General features: G+C 30.6%; 3 protein-coding genes across 4 annotated transcripts in view; 2 read left to right on the top strand and 1 right to left on the bottom strand.

The window, feature by feature from the left end:
• Nucleotides 1-1311: 1311 nt before the first annotated feature.
• Nucleotides 1312-5299, top strand: LOC107002536 (universal stress protein PHOS32-like). 2 transcript variants are annotated; one of them, XR_001454525.2, is made up of 4 exons: nucleotides 1312-2128; nucleotides 2650-2738; nucleotides 4487-4682; nucleotides 4934-5299. XR_001454525.2 is itself a non-coding variant. In XM_015200595.1 (3 exons), the coding sequence occupies exons 1-2, from the start codon at nucleotides 1411-1413 to the stop codon at nucleotides 2691-2693; spliced, it is 762 nt and encodes a 253-aa protein (XP_015056081.1). In that variant the 5' UTR covers nucleotides 1316-1410; the 3' UTR covers nucleotides 2694-2738; nucleotides 4934-5299. The 2 variants fall into 2 exon arrangements, 1 of the variants encoding a protein (XP_015056081.1); XM_015200595.1 differs by lacking the exon at nucleotides 4487-4682 and having other exon boundaries at nucleotides 1316-2128.
• A 3865-nt stretch (nucleotides 5300-9164) lies between these two features.
• On the top strand, nucleotides 9165-10727 carry LOC107002535 (zinc finger protein HD1-like). Its single transcript, XM_015200594.2, has 2 exons — nucleotides 9165-9827; nucleotides 10382-10727. Exons 1-2 carry the CDS (start codon nucleotides 9276-9278, stop codon nucleotides 10496-10498), a joined length of 669 nt encoding a protein of 222 aa, XP_015056080.1. The 5' UTR covers nucleotides 9165-9275; the 3' UTR covers nucleotides 10499-10727.
• A 3741-nt stretch (nucleotides 10728-14468) lies between these two features.
• The window catches only part of LOC107032608 (caltractin-like), a 9856-nt gene continuing 7462 nt past the window's right edge, over nucleotides 14469-16862 (bottom strand). Inside the window, exons 2-3 of the mRNA XM_015234204.1 lie at nucleotides 16123-16312; nucleotides 14469-15062 (exon numbers count right to left, since the gene is read on the bottom strand). Of these exons, the coding sequence (XP_015089690.1) occupies nucleotides 14716-15062; nucleotides 16123-16312 (537 nt within the window). The 3' untranslated portion in view covers nucleotides 14469-14715. The remainder of the gene's footprint in view (nucleotides 15063-16122; nucleotides 16313-16862) is intronic.

The following is a 16862-nucleotide window of genomic DNA, read 5'->3' as shown; positions in this document are numbered from 1 at the left end:
TGTAGGTAGTTGAATGTTGACGTGCTATGTGTGAAAGAGGTGAGGCTTAGCCTTTGATTTTCTATATCACGCTATTGAAGAAAGAGAATCATAAAAGATGATTAGATGTTGACTTGACATAGTATCAATTTATCGAGGACGTGATTCAAGATATAAAGATGTTTGAGGGTTGATAATTGTAATAGAAGATTAGTTGATAGTTGGATGTTGATGCGCTATGTGTGAAAGAGGTAAGGCTTAGCTTCTGGCTTTCCTTGTCACGCTATTGACGAAAGAGAATTTATGAGAGCTGATTAGATATGACTTGATATGATATCAACTTATCGAGGACAGAATTTAAGATACTAAAATATTTAAGTGTTGATAGTTGGATATTTTGATGCGCGCGCTATGTGTGAAAGAGGTAAGTCTTAGCCTCTTGCTTTCATTGTCATTCCGTTGACAATAAAAAACAACAAGAGGTGTTTAGATATGACTTGGTACAGTATTAATTTATCGAGAACATAATTCACGATACGAACATGTTAAAGAGTTGATAATTGAATAGAAGTAGTAGATAGCTAGATGTTGACGTGTTATATTGAAAGAGGTAAGACATAGCTTCATATTTTCCTTATCTATTGACGAAAGAGTATTATGCGAGGTGTTTAGATATGACTTGACACAGTATCAACTCATTGAGAATATGATTTAAGATATGAAGATTTTTGAGTGTTGAGAACTGTAATAGAATAATAGTAAGTAAATAAATGTTGACGTGCTATGTGCGGAAGAGGTAACACATAGCTTCCTCCTTTCCTTTGATCACTATTGATAGTACTATTACGTAATTGAATAGTGTTTTTAATATATATTTAATGCGTGTTGTTATTCGTCGTTTTATTTTCTATATATTTTGTAATTTGATTGTTATAATTTTTTTGCAGTGCTTCTATAATATTCATTTCGAATCGAAAATATGTTTAGAAATAAAATCTCTATATCTACTAAGATAGAAATAAACTCTACGCATATAAAAAGATGATTGTTGCAATGACGAGAGTCTATTATCTATCACAAGTAGATTATAAATGAGTTTTCGAGAAAAATTTAAAGAAAATGTGTACCTTAGTCAAAAACGATTTTTTTCTTCTAAGAAATGAAAGTAAGAAATATCATTATATTTTAAAAATCAATACGAATCGATCCGATTAAATAAGCACTATTTTAATTAATTTGATTATTTTAAATTTTTTTAAAAAATCGAACTTAATTGATTTGATTTTGATCAAAAACCGACTCATTTAAAATGAGAGTATGAACACGCCTAGTTATTACCATCAAAGAGGGACGGTAGCAGTCAACAGAGAAAAAAAAAAGTCATTTCAATTGTAATTTTAAAAACCCTAACCCTAGCTCCGATCAAACAGAATGCAGAAACAGCCACCGCACACGGCGGATTCCGGCATGCCAAACCTCGCGAACATCAAAATCAAGTGTTCATCACCACGTTTTCCACCACCGACCACTCCTTCCGCCACCGACACTCCGACCGCCGGTGCGCAGCGGAAAATTGGAATCGCGGTTGATCTTAGTGACGAATCTGCCTTCGCCGTCAAGTGGGCTGTCCACCACTACCTCCGTCCTGGTGACGCAGTTATCCTTCTCCACGTCCGCCCTACCTCCGTACTCTACGGTGCTGATTGGGGTTCTGTTGATGTATCCATCGCCGATACTGATAACATAGAGACTCAAAAGAAGCTTGAAGATGATTTTGATGCGTTTACTTCTGCTAAGTCTTCTGATTTGGCTCAGCCACTTGTTGAGGCGCAAATTCCGTACAAAATTCATATTGTGAAGGATCATGATATGAAGGAAAGGTTATGTCTTGAGGTTGAGAGGCTAGGATTGAGTGCAGTTATCATGGGTAGTCGAGGATTCGGGGCTACTAAGAGAGGAAATGATGGGAGGCTTGGAAGTGTTAGTGATTACTGTGTTAGGCATTGTGTTTGCCCTGTTGTGGTTGTGAGGTATCCTGATGAGAAGGATGGCGGAAATGCTGCTCGTAAGGGCGGAGTTTCTGTGGCATCTGCCTCAAAAGAACACGAGGAGGAAGGCGAGTACCATGATGCTTGTGATGGTCGTCAAGGTATGTGCAAAATTCATCCTAATGTTTGCTTAGTTATTTTCGGGTCTTTATATGTAAATTTATGCAATTTGCTGCTGGTTATCAGTTTTTCCCATTTTCTAATTGAAATGAAAGACCCTTTCATGTTTTATAATGTAAAATGTGGCACACTGCTGTCAACTCTGTGATTCAGCTGTGTGTATACCAAAAGGAAAATTAGGTGGGTACTCCCCAAAATAGTCACATTCAAGAAAGGTAATGCCTTTTACAGTTTATGCATATGATTTTGACTTGCAATAGAGTGCAGGAAATCCGTGATACTTGTAACACTTATGATATGTTTAGCAACAATATCGTTAGAGTATATAGGTTAAAAGTTCCAAAATGTGAATGCATTTTTGGAAAATGGAATAAATGACTCGTGTTGAAATGGGAACTTGAACTGAAGAACCCTCTTGAAAACTTTAGTATTACAATGCTCAAACATGTGTTCTGAATCCTGCGGTCACTGTTGTTTTAAATTGTCAATCTCCATGAAGCAGGATCACAACCAGCCATAGGAAAAGGCTCGAGAACTGACAATTGACTTAGAGTTGCTTAAGAAGTCCTTTGAAGAGACGGTGAACGTAAGGTACATTGCTTGTTATTTATTTTCAGTAGATATCATCTCTCTACATTCATCTTATTCATTACTTTAGTCTTTAGATTATAAAACATTGTACTTTTGATGCTTGCGCCACTTACAAATGAAAGTCGTATTGCTTAGGAGTAGAATTTAGGGCATGATTTAGTTGTGCGGTCTATCACTTTTTGTATGAGATAGTAAGGTTCTTGTTAAGTTACTTTTTACTCTTAAACATAAGTTTGTAAGAGGAATTCAATTAGATGAAAGATACACATTTTCCTATTTGTTTTTTGATTATTGTTTCTCCCTTATTACAAAAAAACTTCCTTCCTATATATAATTCAATTTGGCACCCCAATGGCTTCTTTTGGGCTTAACAGTTAATGAAGAAGCTTTCTTACTAGGTTGTGTGCTCCACACTTGTAACCTGTAATAAGCTTAATTCTTCCTTGGTTAATGAATGAGACTATCAACCACAGTGTTTTGGGAAGCGAGAAGCGGAAAAAAGCGACGAGGGCTTGCTTTCACAGAAGCGAGAAGCGTGAAGCGAAGCGCGCGCTTTTTTAAAAAAAAGCGACATTTAGTATAAAAATAAAAAAATATTAAATAACTAAATAGAGGTAATATAGTCTTAGATTGAAAGAAATTACATAGGCAAAAATACTCATAAGTCATAACATATAAAGCAAAAAATTAAAAACATAATTAAATCACAAAGATTCAAACTCCTATTCTTCAACAAGGCTGCTAGACTGATCACAAAATAATAAAAAAATGCAAAAGAATTGAAAAAAAAACAGAGGAGGCAGCAGTCAGTAATTAGAAACAGAGCAGGCAGCAGAGATGAAGAAAAGAAGAGAAGAAGAAGAAAAAACTAGAGTAGTCGAAACTCAGAGAGATGAAGAGATGAAGCACAGGCGAAGATTGTATATTTCAGGAGAAAAGAAACTCATAGAGATGAACTAATAAACATTAGCTAAAAAAGAGATGAACAAAAAGTTACCTGCAGTCGCGGTCGAGGTTGAAGAGAGAGGCAGCCTCAGTCGAGATCGTCAGGAGAGAAAGAAGGGAAAGAAGTATTGTGAAAGAAGAGTCGCGAGGAGAGAAAGAAGGGAAAGAGTCGTGAGGAGAGAGAAGGTTATATTTCAGATTTTTTTTAAAAAAAAACTAATTTTTTTAAAAAAACTCTAATTGTCGCTTTTTTTTATAAAAAGCGCGCTTTATTGCGCTTTTGCCTTAGGGTCGCTTCTCGCTTCTTCATCTGAAGCGAGAGCTTTTTTCAGATCGCCTCGCCTCAAGATAAAAAAGCGCACAAGGGTCGCCTCGCTTTGAAGCGCGCTTTTCTGCGCTTTTCACAACACTGATCAACCATGGTTTCCATGACAAATTTAAGGAAGATGTTATTTGTTGATAGCTATCTTTGGTTGTGCAAGTTTCATTTTTGGGAGAAAATAAAACATTGTATAATGTTGAAATAACAATTTTGACTAAGGAAACCGTAGCTCAACCTAGAGCCAATTCATTTTGAGTTTCCAATATTTGAACTTTAGGTCTTATTGAATTTTTCTAGTGTTCTCCTAAGCTTGATTTGCCTTTTGAATTGTTGGTTCAATGTTTATGAAATGCAGTCTAGCCACTATAAATTGATTTTTTAGATTTGTGGGTGAACTGTGAAGTCAAATCAACTTTGTGATGTCACCAAAGATTAGATAAATGATCCATGAATCATTTCTCTCCACTGAGATTTTTTTCAGGGCACATTGTGAAATGTTGGTGGAAAACAAACAATTCAAAATGCCTAGGTTCAACGTTCCTGGAGAGTCGAATGACATATGAATATGCTACACAAAATCTATTTTGGATGAATGGAATGATAAGCGAAGATGTTACACATAAAATCAAATTGGATGGTTGAGATGTCAAAAAGGTCTTTCCTTTATCCAAGAGATGGTAGGTCTTTCAAGACAATTGGGTTTGGTCTGTGCAGATTGCATGAGAGAGTTGCAAACCAGTGCAACCAAGTAGAGCTATGTCTTGATATCTTATGAGTTATGCAATTAATATTTTAGCTGTGTCATGCATTATACATTTGAACCTTGTTTTTAAATCAATCCTCTACTCCCTTTTCTATCGACTCTATGGTTGTTTGATGGTTCTCTTTGTTAACTGGGACTTTGATACACCTGCTTCTTTGGTGACAGATTCCAGGTGCGGAAGTTGGGTTAAGCAATCCTTTTAGGCGACTTATGTGAAAACCACTTGGTGTTTTGTTATATCCGGAGTCTCATCTTCTGTAACTGAATTGTGGTTTCCTCTCTTTCAGTTTAGTTTACCGTAGTTCGCTAGATGATGTTGTATCTCTAAAGGTTGTTGTCTTCATAGAGTTTCACTTAAACCTGCACCTTTTTATCACTTGTTATCTTTCTGGTGCAAATCCAAAATCTACTTTAAGATGTAATCTCTATGCTGCTGTTGCCCAGAACAGTTGGTTCTTGTTTCTGTTTTCGCTGTTCTGAAGGCAATGCATACTTTGCCTTCCGCAAGTTCTTTATTAAGCTTTATATGAATTTAAGCGTCTATCTGTGTAGACCTAAAGTTGGAAATAATCGAACAGGCTGTCACTAGTTTCTCTAGAATGTACTTCCAAGTTAAGAATTGAGATAAGAAAGGGATATCATCATTTAAGAGAAAGTGCATGGGCAGAGGGGATGTACTTTCCCTAGTTAATAATAACCACAAAGTTTGGTCTGTTGAAACATGAAGTCTTACACTTGGAAAACAGTGGTCCTATTACTCCTTGCCTCATACAACCCCCCATCAAAATAAGACAAAGGATGGGGTTTGGTTGGGTGCGGTGGGGTGGGGCGGTTCGACTTTGATTTATATGATATTGTTTGATTTAGGCTATCTAATTTCACAAATAGAGTTTAGTGAAGGTGGTGTGTATATCCAAAAGAGTTTAAATTCCCGCCTATGTCAGCTCGACTTTCTTGTTGGCTCTGATTAGGATCATCAGAACATTCTGAAAGATTCTCTTGCTTTGTAAAGGTAACACGATTGTTTCTGATAGACTTTCCGCTCGACTAATCATATTATTTGATCAATGTTTCCAATTCATTCTAACCAATCAAAAATTAGGCTAGACAAGGATTTTAGGAAATAGCCTCTCAATCTTTACTAGATAAAAATAAAATTTACATATATACTATCTTCTTCTGATCCCACTCGATCCGTTTAAATTCAGTTCGATTCGTTCATTGATGTTTCTAATTGAGCAACACGTGGTAGAAGTCTAAGTGCTATTTTATTCCCAATTTTGTTTTATGCAGAATATAAGGCTCAAAATAAATTCAATTGAATGAGCATAGTTCATGTATATGATGGGTTCCTAAGTGACAAAATAGAAAAGTCATTGCAAATTTAAGAACAAAATCAAATGTGCTTTTTACTTTTTCAAAAATTTTGTATTAAGTTAAATACGATCATATAAATTGAGATGATAAAATAAAATTTCTACGGTCTTATATATTATTTCACATTACTTATACAGATACAAATAATGTATCTTACATAAAATAAATAAAAAAATATACTTTCCAATTATCGTAAATAATGGAGATAGTCTCCTTGGTCTTGATGCAAAGCACCTCTTATCCACAAATCAAAGAATAAAATAATATACGAAAAGTGATAATATTTATCTCTCTATTATCAAAAATAAGTTATTCCAAATATTTCTCAATAAATATATTCACCCAATCATACTTTAGAACTATAATTAATTCTACCTTATCAAAATTAATTATATTTACTTATTACTCCTTTTTAAAAAATACTTCCTTTTATTTCAATTTGCGTGATATTTTTCGTTTTTTAAAAATTAAACAATTTAAATTTGACTAAAAATTAGCGCATAAAATTTTCAATTTTTTGGAAATATAATTTATATATTTTTAAATTACGTAAAAAGTACTATAATTCAGAATGATTGATAATTCAAAATGTTCAAAAAATTTATAAAATATTTACTATCAGAGATAGATATTCAAATTTTGAAATCCGAAAAGTATCACGTAAAATTGAAGTCGACAAAGTTAAGCTTTGTCCATGTCAGCAAGGTTAGAATCTCGAGGAAGGAGAATTATACTCATTTGATGCCACATCAGACATGTTCACGTGGTCTAAAATTCCATGTCATCAATTAAAATAAACAAAAAAATTGTCCACCAAGTTTTTTTTAAATTTTTTATTATTCCTCATCCCATATAAATTAAAATTATAACTTTCAAAAAATCTCATCTTGTGACTATATTTCTTTCTTTATAAATAAAATTGTTGTACATGATACGATAATTAAAAATAATTTCTTTATCTTTACGAGATAATGATAATAACAGTATCGTTCTATTTTTTCTATCTTTTTTTATTAATCCAAGATAAGATAGAACATGTAGATTAGGGTTAGATTATTTTGACACCCTTATCCAAGTCAATTCTTTTTCTCTTTTGTCCCCTTATCCAAAACAATTTTTTTTCTTCTTTCAATTGTACCAAAAAATAAAAAAAAAGTTGTTTTTTTATTTGGCTAATAATTCTAGAATCAAGATAATAATAATTATATAAAAGGCCCATACTTCAAAGATAGATATGAATAATATATTTTTTGGATTATGGGTAGAAGGTGGACTTCACATGGTTCAATCTTTTATGTGGACTCAAAATGGCCATGTAAGCAAATGTGACTAGAACTTAAATTCATTGGTTATTATATGTTTATATTATATTATATTATATTATATATAATAATAACTTAGGCTATACATAGCCACTTGCATTTTTGTAAAAAAAATATATCCTTTCAATTCTAGAGTAGTGAAAGCTACCAATTATCTTCTTTTAATTTCAATTTACATAAAGATAAAAACAAAATAAAAATAATATACATAGCCTCTCTCACAACAAAGATGATTTTGAATTTTTAGCCATTTTGAGGTATATATAATTTTATTAAGATAAGGTTTAGGCTGAATTTATTAGATTTTGATTGAATTTATAATTTAAATTGTATATTTGTTTCTGATTTATAAATAGTAAATGTATCTAATATAATCTTTTCAATAGAGATAAAATATGCTAGATGATTTCTTTTTATTTTGTTTTTAATTTTGGTGGATAGAGTTATTTAGTACATGTCGCTGATAAGACGTGATAACTGACATATATTTCGTAAAATTAATCGAGGTACATGCAATTTTGAACGAATAGCGTGATTATAAAAAAAAAATACCAACTATAATCTTACAACCTTCAATGGAAGTAAAATAAAAAAATTCTAATACGATTTATCTTGAATGAGCTCTATAAGACACGAGTTATTATAGTCAGGTAAATAAATAAGTATAACTTTACTCTTCTTTTGCTAATTAAATTTATAGTGTATGTTTTGATTCTTATGTCTACTTTATCTTAAAATTCTTATGAATTGTTTGGTTATTTTGAATTGAATAGAAAAATCTATTTTGTGGTTGAGATGTTGACATATTTTATGAGATTAACTATTTAACCCTTTATACGAAATAACTAATCACAAAATTGATTAATATTTCTTATCAAGTATAGTTCAACAATTTTACATTTTATCTCAAGATTGTTATATCTTATTTTATTAACTAAATAAATCTTTACTCCTTAAAATACTTCTTTATAGTTCAAGTTTTTAATTCATACCCTCATTAATTTCAATAATCAATACAAAATTGCTAGCTAATAGCATATTCACGATCTGAAATCAAGCCACTAGCGAGTAACGATTGAAATGGAAAAGTTAAAATTGACAAATCAATCATATAATTTATTCCTCAAACTGAACGAACTAACTTGCTCAACTCTTGATCTGTGTTTCATTACCGAAAATGATTCTTAAGATCAAAATCACATTTTGTTTCTTGTTGATTATCTCTCAAAATAGAATGACCATGACCTGCTTAATCCCTGATCCACCTCCAATTACCGAAAGTGATTCATAAGGTCGAAATCACATCTTATATCTTGTTGATTATCTCTCAAACTGAATGAACTTTACCTATTCCATTTCTAATCTCCCTTCAATTACTAAAAGTAAATTCATAACATCGAAATCATATATTATATCTTGTTGATTGGCTCATTTAACAACTATCATAAACAAGTACTAAACTCAATATCAAACCCCCTAACACGAAAATCTCCTTTCTATATTCCAATATCATTTTCATGCTGACGATAACTCCTTCACGAAAACTCAATAACTTTTTTCAATCTCGAACCAAACACCAAACAAATACTCCATTTTGGTAAAAGAAAAACTTTCATAACTCACCCCACCCCCACCCCTACCCCTACCCCTACCCCACCCATGAAAAATATCAAATATATATATACTAGTATAAAAATAGTTGCAATTTTCTCTCCATTCAAAAACTCCAAACCCCCATTTTCAACATTCCTTTCAAAAAACACCCCAAAATTGTTTGAATTTTTGATTGATAGAAAGAGAAGTGAAAGATGATGAATTGTGAGTTATGTGATAAGAACAAATCAATGATGTATTGTGAATCAGATCAAGCTAACCTTTGCTGGGAATGCGATTCGAAAGTTCATTCTGCTAATTTTCTCGTAGCTAAACACTCGAGAAATCTCCTTTGTCATTCATGTCAAAATTCAACTCCATGGAATGCCTCTGGTCCAACGCTTTCTCCTACTTTCTCTCTCTGCAATTCCTGCATCCAAAACCCAGATCCAATTGAACAAATTGGGGAAACAATCGAAGAAAATTATCAAACCGAAGCGGATAATGATGAAGATGAAGATGAATACATGAGTACTGACAGTGAAATCGATGATTATGACGATGAGAATCAAGTTGTTCCTTTATCTTCTTCTCCGTCGAGTGATTTCTCTCCGTCGCCGTCGCCAGTGCGTTCGGTGAGTTCTTCCAGCAGTTATGGAGATTTATCAGCTATCGGAGATTGTGGCGGCGGCGGCGGTGGCGCGACGGCGGCTGTTAATTCATCTCCGTGGAAGCGAGAAAGGGAAAGTGATTGCCTACATTTTGAGGTAATTATGTATTTAAAAGAGAATTACTATATGTATTTGTTGAATATCGAGATAGAATTTTGAGTTTATAAATTATAGTTTTTACGAAATAGTTGATTTTTATATATAAATACGAAGTTTATGAGTTATTGAGTTTTGTTGAATGTGTAAGTAGATTTTGTAGTTCCGTCTATACATTGACGATAACAATATAGAAAGTTTAGTCTCACAAGTGATGTTTGAGAATAGTAAAATGTACATATTTTTAGAGAGGTTGTTTTCGATAGAATTTCGAGTCGAATACATTGACATTCTTTTTCTTCAAATAGAAAAGGAAGGTGATGATTTGGTATTTGATCTATCTTCTGATTGAACTCATTTTGATCCAAACAAATTTTAGGTGAACGAACTCGTATCAAATATCGATGTTTAGTTTCACGTTAGTTTGACTTTAGTTTGTTCAGTTGTCACCCCTAGTCTGAGGACATTAATATATGCATATGCGTTTACAGTTTATATGTTGAATCCGTCTCTTTATTGTGATTTTTCTAACGTTACGATTAAATACGATGCAGGATGAAGAGGCATGTTCGTCGAGTTTGTTGTTGGAAGAGAACAAGAGAACATCTTCATCCATAGGGTTCTTGAGACCAATGAAGGTGCTTCGAACAAATGAGGTTTGTGATTACTAACGTACTCAGTGTAATTTCATAATTGAGGTCTGGAATTATATCGTCGTTATTATGCAAAATCTTGTTTCTCTACGATCGATCATTTGACTACAAAGAAAAATACACAAATAGAATTATACATTTTCCTTTTCATGCTTCTTATTTTTTTTCTTGATTCTCTTTGTAATCTTACTTGGAAGAATTAGTGAACCAAGATCCATTCTTTTCTTGGAACTTTCAATTGTGTTTATATTTTTTCTTTTTCTTATTTAACCGTGTCGCGTAGGGGGAATCGATTCCTCCTACCCTCCACCCCCGAATTGAGAGCTCAGGTTCAGAATGAAAAGATCTCATTCATCCACCACGATCATTGGTGGTCTTTAAGGACTCAATCATATTCAAATTTTATGTGTCACAAGAGAGAAGTGTTTCCTAGCTACGAAGAATGAATTTCTCTATTTCCAAGTCTCGAATCAATAACAAATGGTTAACGATGAAAGAGTCTTATGCATCTCATTACATTCTTAGGTGATTGAGGCTCATTCAGATTTAATGTGTAACCAGGGTGAAGCACTCTCTATCATTATTAAGTTTTTTTATTTTCAAGTCTCGACCTGAAGCCACGTGTTAAAAATTGGAAGAATCTCATACGTTTTATCATATTTTCTGATGATTTTTAGGAATTTAAACTTTAATTCGTTTTTTCTATAAAAAAAATTAAAAGAGGAAGAGAAAATGAATGGTGATACACGGTTTCCACAAAAAGATTTTTCGTGGCATAGAATTAGTCAATTTGTGGAATTTGGAAGACAAATTTGACTAGTCAAATTTTTTATTTAGAATTTTAGAATTTCTTTTGATAGCTTTATTTATCAGATATTTATATTAGGATTTAATTAAATTTAAATTTATATAAAAAATCCTCAATGAAAAAGTAAAATACTTCGTAATAATGACAATTCATACTCAAAATTTGAATTGGATGAACAATATTTGTATGCAAAAGGGATTCTCTTAATTTATCAGATGGTTATATCAGGTTTTTCTTTGATCAAAATTGCTTTAACGAATATCGAACTTTGGAAAGGATCTTTTGTCCCTACACTATTTAATAGCATATTTTAAATGTATATATGTGTCCACGTGGAAATTATATATATTGTATCATTATAATAGTAACGTGTCCATGTGGACACATATATACATTTAAGATACACTATTAAATAATGCAGAGGAATAAATGGTATTTTTTAAAGTTAATCATTACAACAATTTCGATCAAATTTAAATATATTTCAAACTCTTTTCCCTTTAGACTTGTATAACTCGTAATTATTTCTCATATCATATTTTACATTTTAAAATATAGTTGGTTAAATTTATGAATGAAACAGAACATTGAATAAAAAAATTAAAAGGTCATAGATTTAAACAATATGATATTCTTCCATTTTTTATTTATAAATTCAAATTTGAAATACTGAATTAGAACGGTTTGCCTAAGAGTTAATTAGTAACTCGTTATATATTTATAATCCATAATCAAATATATATATCGGATCGTCTCAACAAGTCTGGATGTCTAAGACTAAACTTTGTAGCAAGACCTTATTATTTTTAGTTTTCATATATAAATTGAATAGCTATGACATACTAAATGTGATTCTACGAGTGAAGTCTCGAAAAGATTGAATGTACTTCGACTTTACAAAGTAAGAATATAAACAATGAAAATATCCAATGAAAAATTTAATGTAAAGTTGACTCATAAATTTAAAAAGTTTATATCATTTGATAAGTTGAAGTAACGATATAATTAGTACACAACAATAGATTTTGCATAATGTAAAAGGTTTTACCGTTTCATAGACTTTAGAATGTTCAATAATCGTCAAGATATAAGTAAGTCAATAAAATAAGTTGTCACCTAAAAAAGAATGCTATAATTAACTTAACACGCTTTCGTTTCTCAATCATTATAAAAATCTCCATATTAAATTATAAAGTAAACCGTTATCATTCTATTTTTGAGTAACTTTCACATATAGCAAACATAAAAATCATTTGTATGCTATAACTATACTTTGCATAATTGTGCTCCATAGCAAACATAAATATGTATATTTAGCTATACATATACAAAAAAAAACAGTAGTATAATTCGCTATAAATATACAAAGAAATCAATTGTATAACTCACTATACATATACAAAAGAAAACAGTTGTATACGAAAGATCAGTTGTATAATTTGTGTATGTATAAAACGAGAAAGAGAGAAAGACAAAAGAAAATTGGGCAGGGAAATATTTATATTGTATAATTATAACTATATAGAACGAAGATATATGTATTTGCATGTGTATATACAATTTTCTCTCGCTTTATACTTACAGAAACACAATTTTATACATTTCGTTTCTATTTGTCTAAGCAAGAGAGACAAGGATGACGAGTGAGATTTAGAAGAGGGGAACGAAAATATATGTATACAACGAGAGATTGTCGAAGCTCTGTAGGGCAGAGTGGGGCAGGGAACAAATAGATAGTTTTCTATGCAGGGCAGAGTACAGTTTTTGTGAATTTAAGTTGATTTGCCCCACACCCTCAACATACTTTTCGCATATGTCACGAGATGTACTTCTTTTGTCTCAATTTATGTGATATTTTTTTTTCGAGAGTCAAACAATTTAAGTGTGATTAGAAATTTATACGTGGAATCTTTAAACTTTTCGAAATAAAATTTACATATTTGTAAATAATGAAAAAGTACTATAAGTCACAATAATTGACAATTCAAAATAATTAAAAATATATATAAAAAAAAATATGGTCAAAGTTAGACTTGTTTGAATCTCATAATTCAAAAAGTGTCACATAAATTGAGACAGAGGAAGTATTATAATATTCATGATTACGTGTTTAACATCTGGTGAAAAAATAACGTATTCAAAACTAAAATAAAATGGCGTAATCAGCATAGATCGTCGTGAAATGATTCAAATCTCTCTCCTCTAAATTTAACTTGAGAATAGAAAGAAATCTTTTTAGGAGCGGGTTTTCTCATGTATAAGCAATGTTATAATACGTAAATTCGAATTTAATCGAATTTTAATATAGATATTGAATATGGAATAAAAAAAAAATCTCAAAAAAACAGTAGTGCTGTTTTTGTCAATTATATTGTCATCAATTAATGCATGCCTTTTTCCATGATATTATGCTTTGGATTCCAACTTTAGAATAATAATACTAATTTAGGTTTTTGGTAAAGGACATATATGAGCAATTCACATCACATAAAATAGTACGACAATTATATTTATTTTATTAAAAGACAAACGAAGTTTCCTCAACTAATATTGTCGATTTAAAAAATATTTATTTATTGCGATGGATTAGCGATGAATTATGACTATCTAGTTACAAATTACCAATAAATTTCTATTTGATATTCTGTGTTAAGTCTCCCATTAGTCGTAAGATGTGAAATTGATTTTTTTTTTTGAAAGTTCCTTAAATAGATCTATTTGCTCAAAATTATATTAAAAAATAGTAAAATTTTGCTTATATGAAACATATTAGTATTAAATGTAGCAAAATGCACAATATTTGTGCTCGCGATAATAGTGAAATACATTATATTCACGCAACATAATAATAATAATATACCTTGTATAAGCACATTTTAATAAGTGTGTTCGCATAAATATAATATCTCTACCTAACTATATTCATGCAGATAATAAGTATATTCACAAATATCAATTATAAAATCCCAAATTATCACTATATTATATAAAATTTTAAAACTACCACTATTTAAGATAAATATAAGGCCTTAGTTTATTGTATCATATAATTTTTATATAAGTTAATTCTCACTTGATAAGCTATCTTTTGTTTACCTAATTGTTGGACACATGCAAAGGAATGTTTAATGGTCTAATCATATGATAATTAAATAAATAAAAATATATTCTGAACAAAACTTTAAATTTTAAAACGCTTACTTATTATCAAAAAGAATTTTCACATATTATTACACACTTATTAGAAATCACTCCGATACAAGACGGAGCAATAAGTACATGCTCCTTATTTACTAGTAGAGAAAAATAAAATAAGAAAAAAAACATAGCTAGGAATTAGCATTATAAATTAATAAGTCTCCTAGTCATGTTATACAAATCTTAAAAATTAAATCTGACTTGTAAAACGAAAGTAGGTGAGAGAATTTCATAACTCGACTAATCCAGGACTTAATCTAAACATGAGTGAACAAAACTCCATTTGATTGAGAGCTCCATCTCCATCCAAATCTCCTTCAATCAACATGCAAAGAAGTTCTTCATCTTTCAATTCACTTAATCCCATCAAGATTGTGTTCCTTTTCAAGCTTTCAAATGTGATGAGCCCTATACTTACATCCATTAGCATGGAAAAACCATTGCATAGTTCTTCCATGAATCTTTCAACCCCCAATGTGTCAATCATTGAAGGAAAATAATCTTCAAAACCAAAAGGGTCCTCATAATCAACCGCGTCCATGCACGAGATCATAGCTGGTGGTGGAGTTAGAAATTCTGAAAAGAGAATGAGTTTGAAACAACATAAGAATGCCATGCCTGGCGAAATTATACAGGAATATCACACCTGAGATTAGAGCAGAGTTGAAAATTCTAACAAGGGAAGTTTTGAAATAACGCAAGAACATCACACTCAATAAGATTTGACCAGAGTTGAAAACTCTAACAAAGAAAGTTTTATAATAATGCAAGAACATCACACTCAATAAGATTTGAGCAAAGTTGAAAGTTTTAACAAGGGAAGTTTTATAATAATGCAAGAACATCACACTCAATAAGATTTGATCAAAGTTGAAAGTTTTAATAAGGGAATTTAAAATAATGCAAGAATATCACACTCAATAAGATTTGAGCAGAGTTAAATATTTTGATAAAAGAAAGTTAAAATAGTGCAAGAACGTCACACTTAATAAGATCTGAGCAAAATTAAAAATTTCAACAAGGGAAGTTAAAATAATGCAAGAACGTCACACTTGATAAGATTTGAGCAGAACTAAAAATTCTAACAAGAGAAGTTAAAATAATGCAAGAAAATCACACTTAATAAGATTTGAGTAAAACTGAAAATTCTAACAAAGAAAGTTAAAATAATGCAAGAACTCACACTTAATATTTTAACAAAGTTAAAAATTCTAACAAGAAAAGTTAAAATAATGCAAGAACATCACACTTGATAAGATTTGAGCAGAATTAAAAATTCTAACAAGAGAAGTTAAAATAATGCAAGAACATCACACTTAATAAGATTTGAGTAAAATTGAAAATTCTGACAAAGAAAGTTAAAATAATGCAAGAACGTCACACTTCTAAGATTTGAGATGAATTGAAAATTCTGACAAGAGAAATTAAAATAATGCAAAAACATCACACTTAATAAGATTTGAGTAAAATTGAAAATTTTAACAAAAAAAGTTAAAATAATGCAAGAACGTCACACTTAATAAGATTGAAGTAAAGAAAGTTAAAATAATGTAAAAAAAAAGAAGCTACGCGTAATACGATTTGAGTAGAGTTGAAAATTCTGACAAAGGAAGGTAAAATAATGCAAGAATGTCACCTTTTACCTCTGCAATAACAGCTTCCTTTATATCAAACTTGAAATTTGAACCGATCGAAAAAAATAATTTTTGGCCCTTATTGCGTGATATGTGATTTAATTGAACCTCGATAAATGTAAGAGCCAATATAAAAGTAGTCCTTTCTGTGACGAAAGAGATGGTAGAAAAAAGAAAAGCTGGCAAAATAGACTATATATATTGTGAATGATTAAATTTGTTGTTACTAACCTCAAAATAATTGTACAAGAATATATATGATGATTATATTACTTAAATATATTTATATGATTAAATAGGTTATATTTTTTTGTTGCTTATAATTGCTATAAAGTTCACCTTCCTGGAAGTTACATGGAAATTAGTGGAATCATAGATCATTTGAAAACAAAATTAATTTGTCTTGTGATAAGAAAAAAAAAAGTTTTGTTTTTTAATTTTTAGTGAGTATTTTGTACTGAATCATTCTTTTCTTTGTTTTGTTTTTATTGATTAATTCAAGATGATAAAGATGTTTGTGGACAAAATTATATTGGTCCCTAAGTTATAATTGAAATAGAACGAATCTCAAAAGATTATATTATCTTAATTTGGTTTTTTTTTTTTGCAAAATATTGATATAAAGTTGAAATCATTATTAATATATCAATTTATGTGTAACACATGCATTAATAGTACAGAATTAGAAAATTTTATAATGATGTGTCACAATATAAAAACAGTAGATATATATATATATATA

This window comes from Solanum pennellii, chromosome 10, assembly GCF_001406875.1.
Source record: "Solanum pennellii chromosome 10, SPENNV200".
Classification (NCBI taxonomy): domain Eukaryota; kingdom Viridiplantae; phylum Streptophyta; class Magnoliopsida; order Solanales; family Solanaceae; genus Solanum; species Solanum pennellii.
This window is presented reverse-complemented; position numbering and strand designations above follow the sequence as displayed.

Coding starts and splice junctions, on each gene's coding strand:
- LOC107002536 (XM_015200595.1), top strand. CDS start 1,411: ATGCAGAAACAGCCACCGCACACGGCGGATTCCGGCATGCCAAACCTC. Junction 2,129..2,649: donor TGCTTGTGATGGTCGTCAAG/GTATGTGCAAAA, acceptor TCCATGAAGCAG/GATCACAACCAGCCATAGGA.
- LOC107002535 (XM_015200594.2), top strand. CDS start 9,276: ATGATGAATTGTGAGTTATGTGATAAGAACAAATCAATGATGTATTGT. Junction 9,828..10,381: donor GTGATTGCCTACATTTTGAG/GTAATTATGTAT, acceptor AATACGATGCAG/GATGAAGAGGCATGTTCGTC.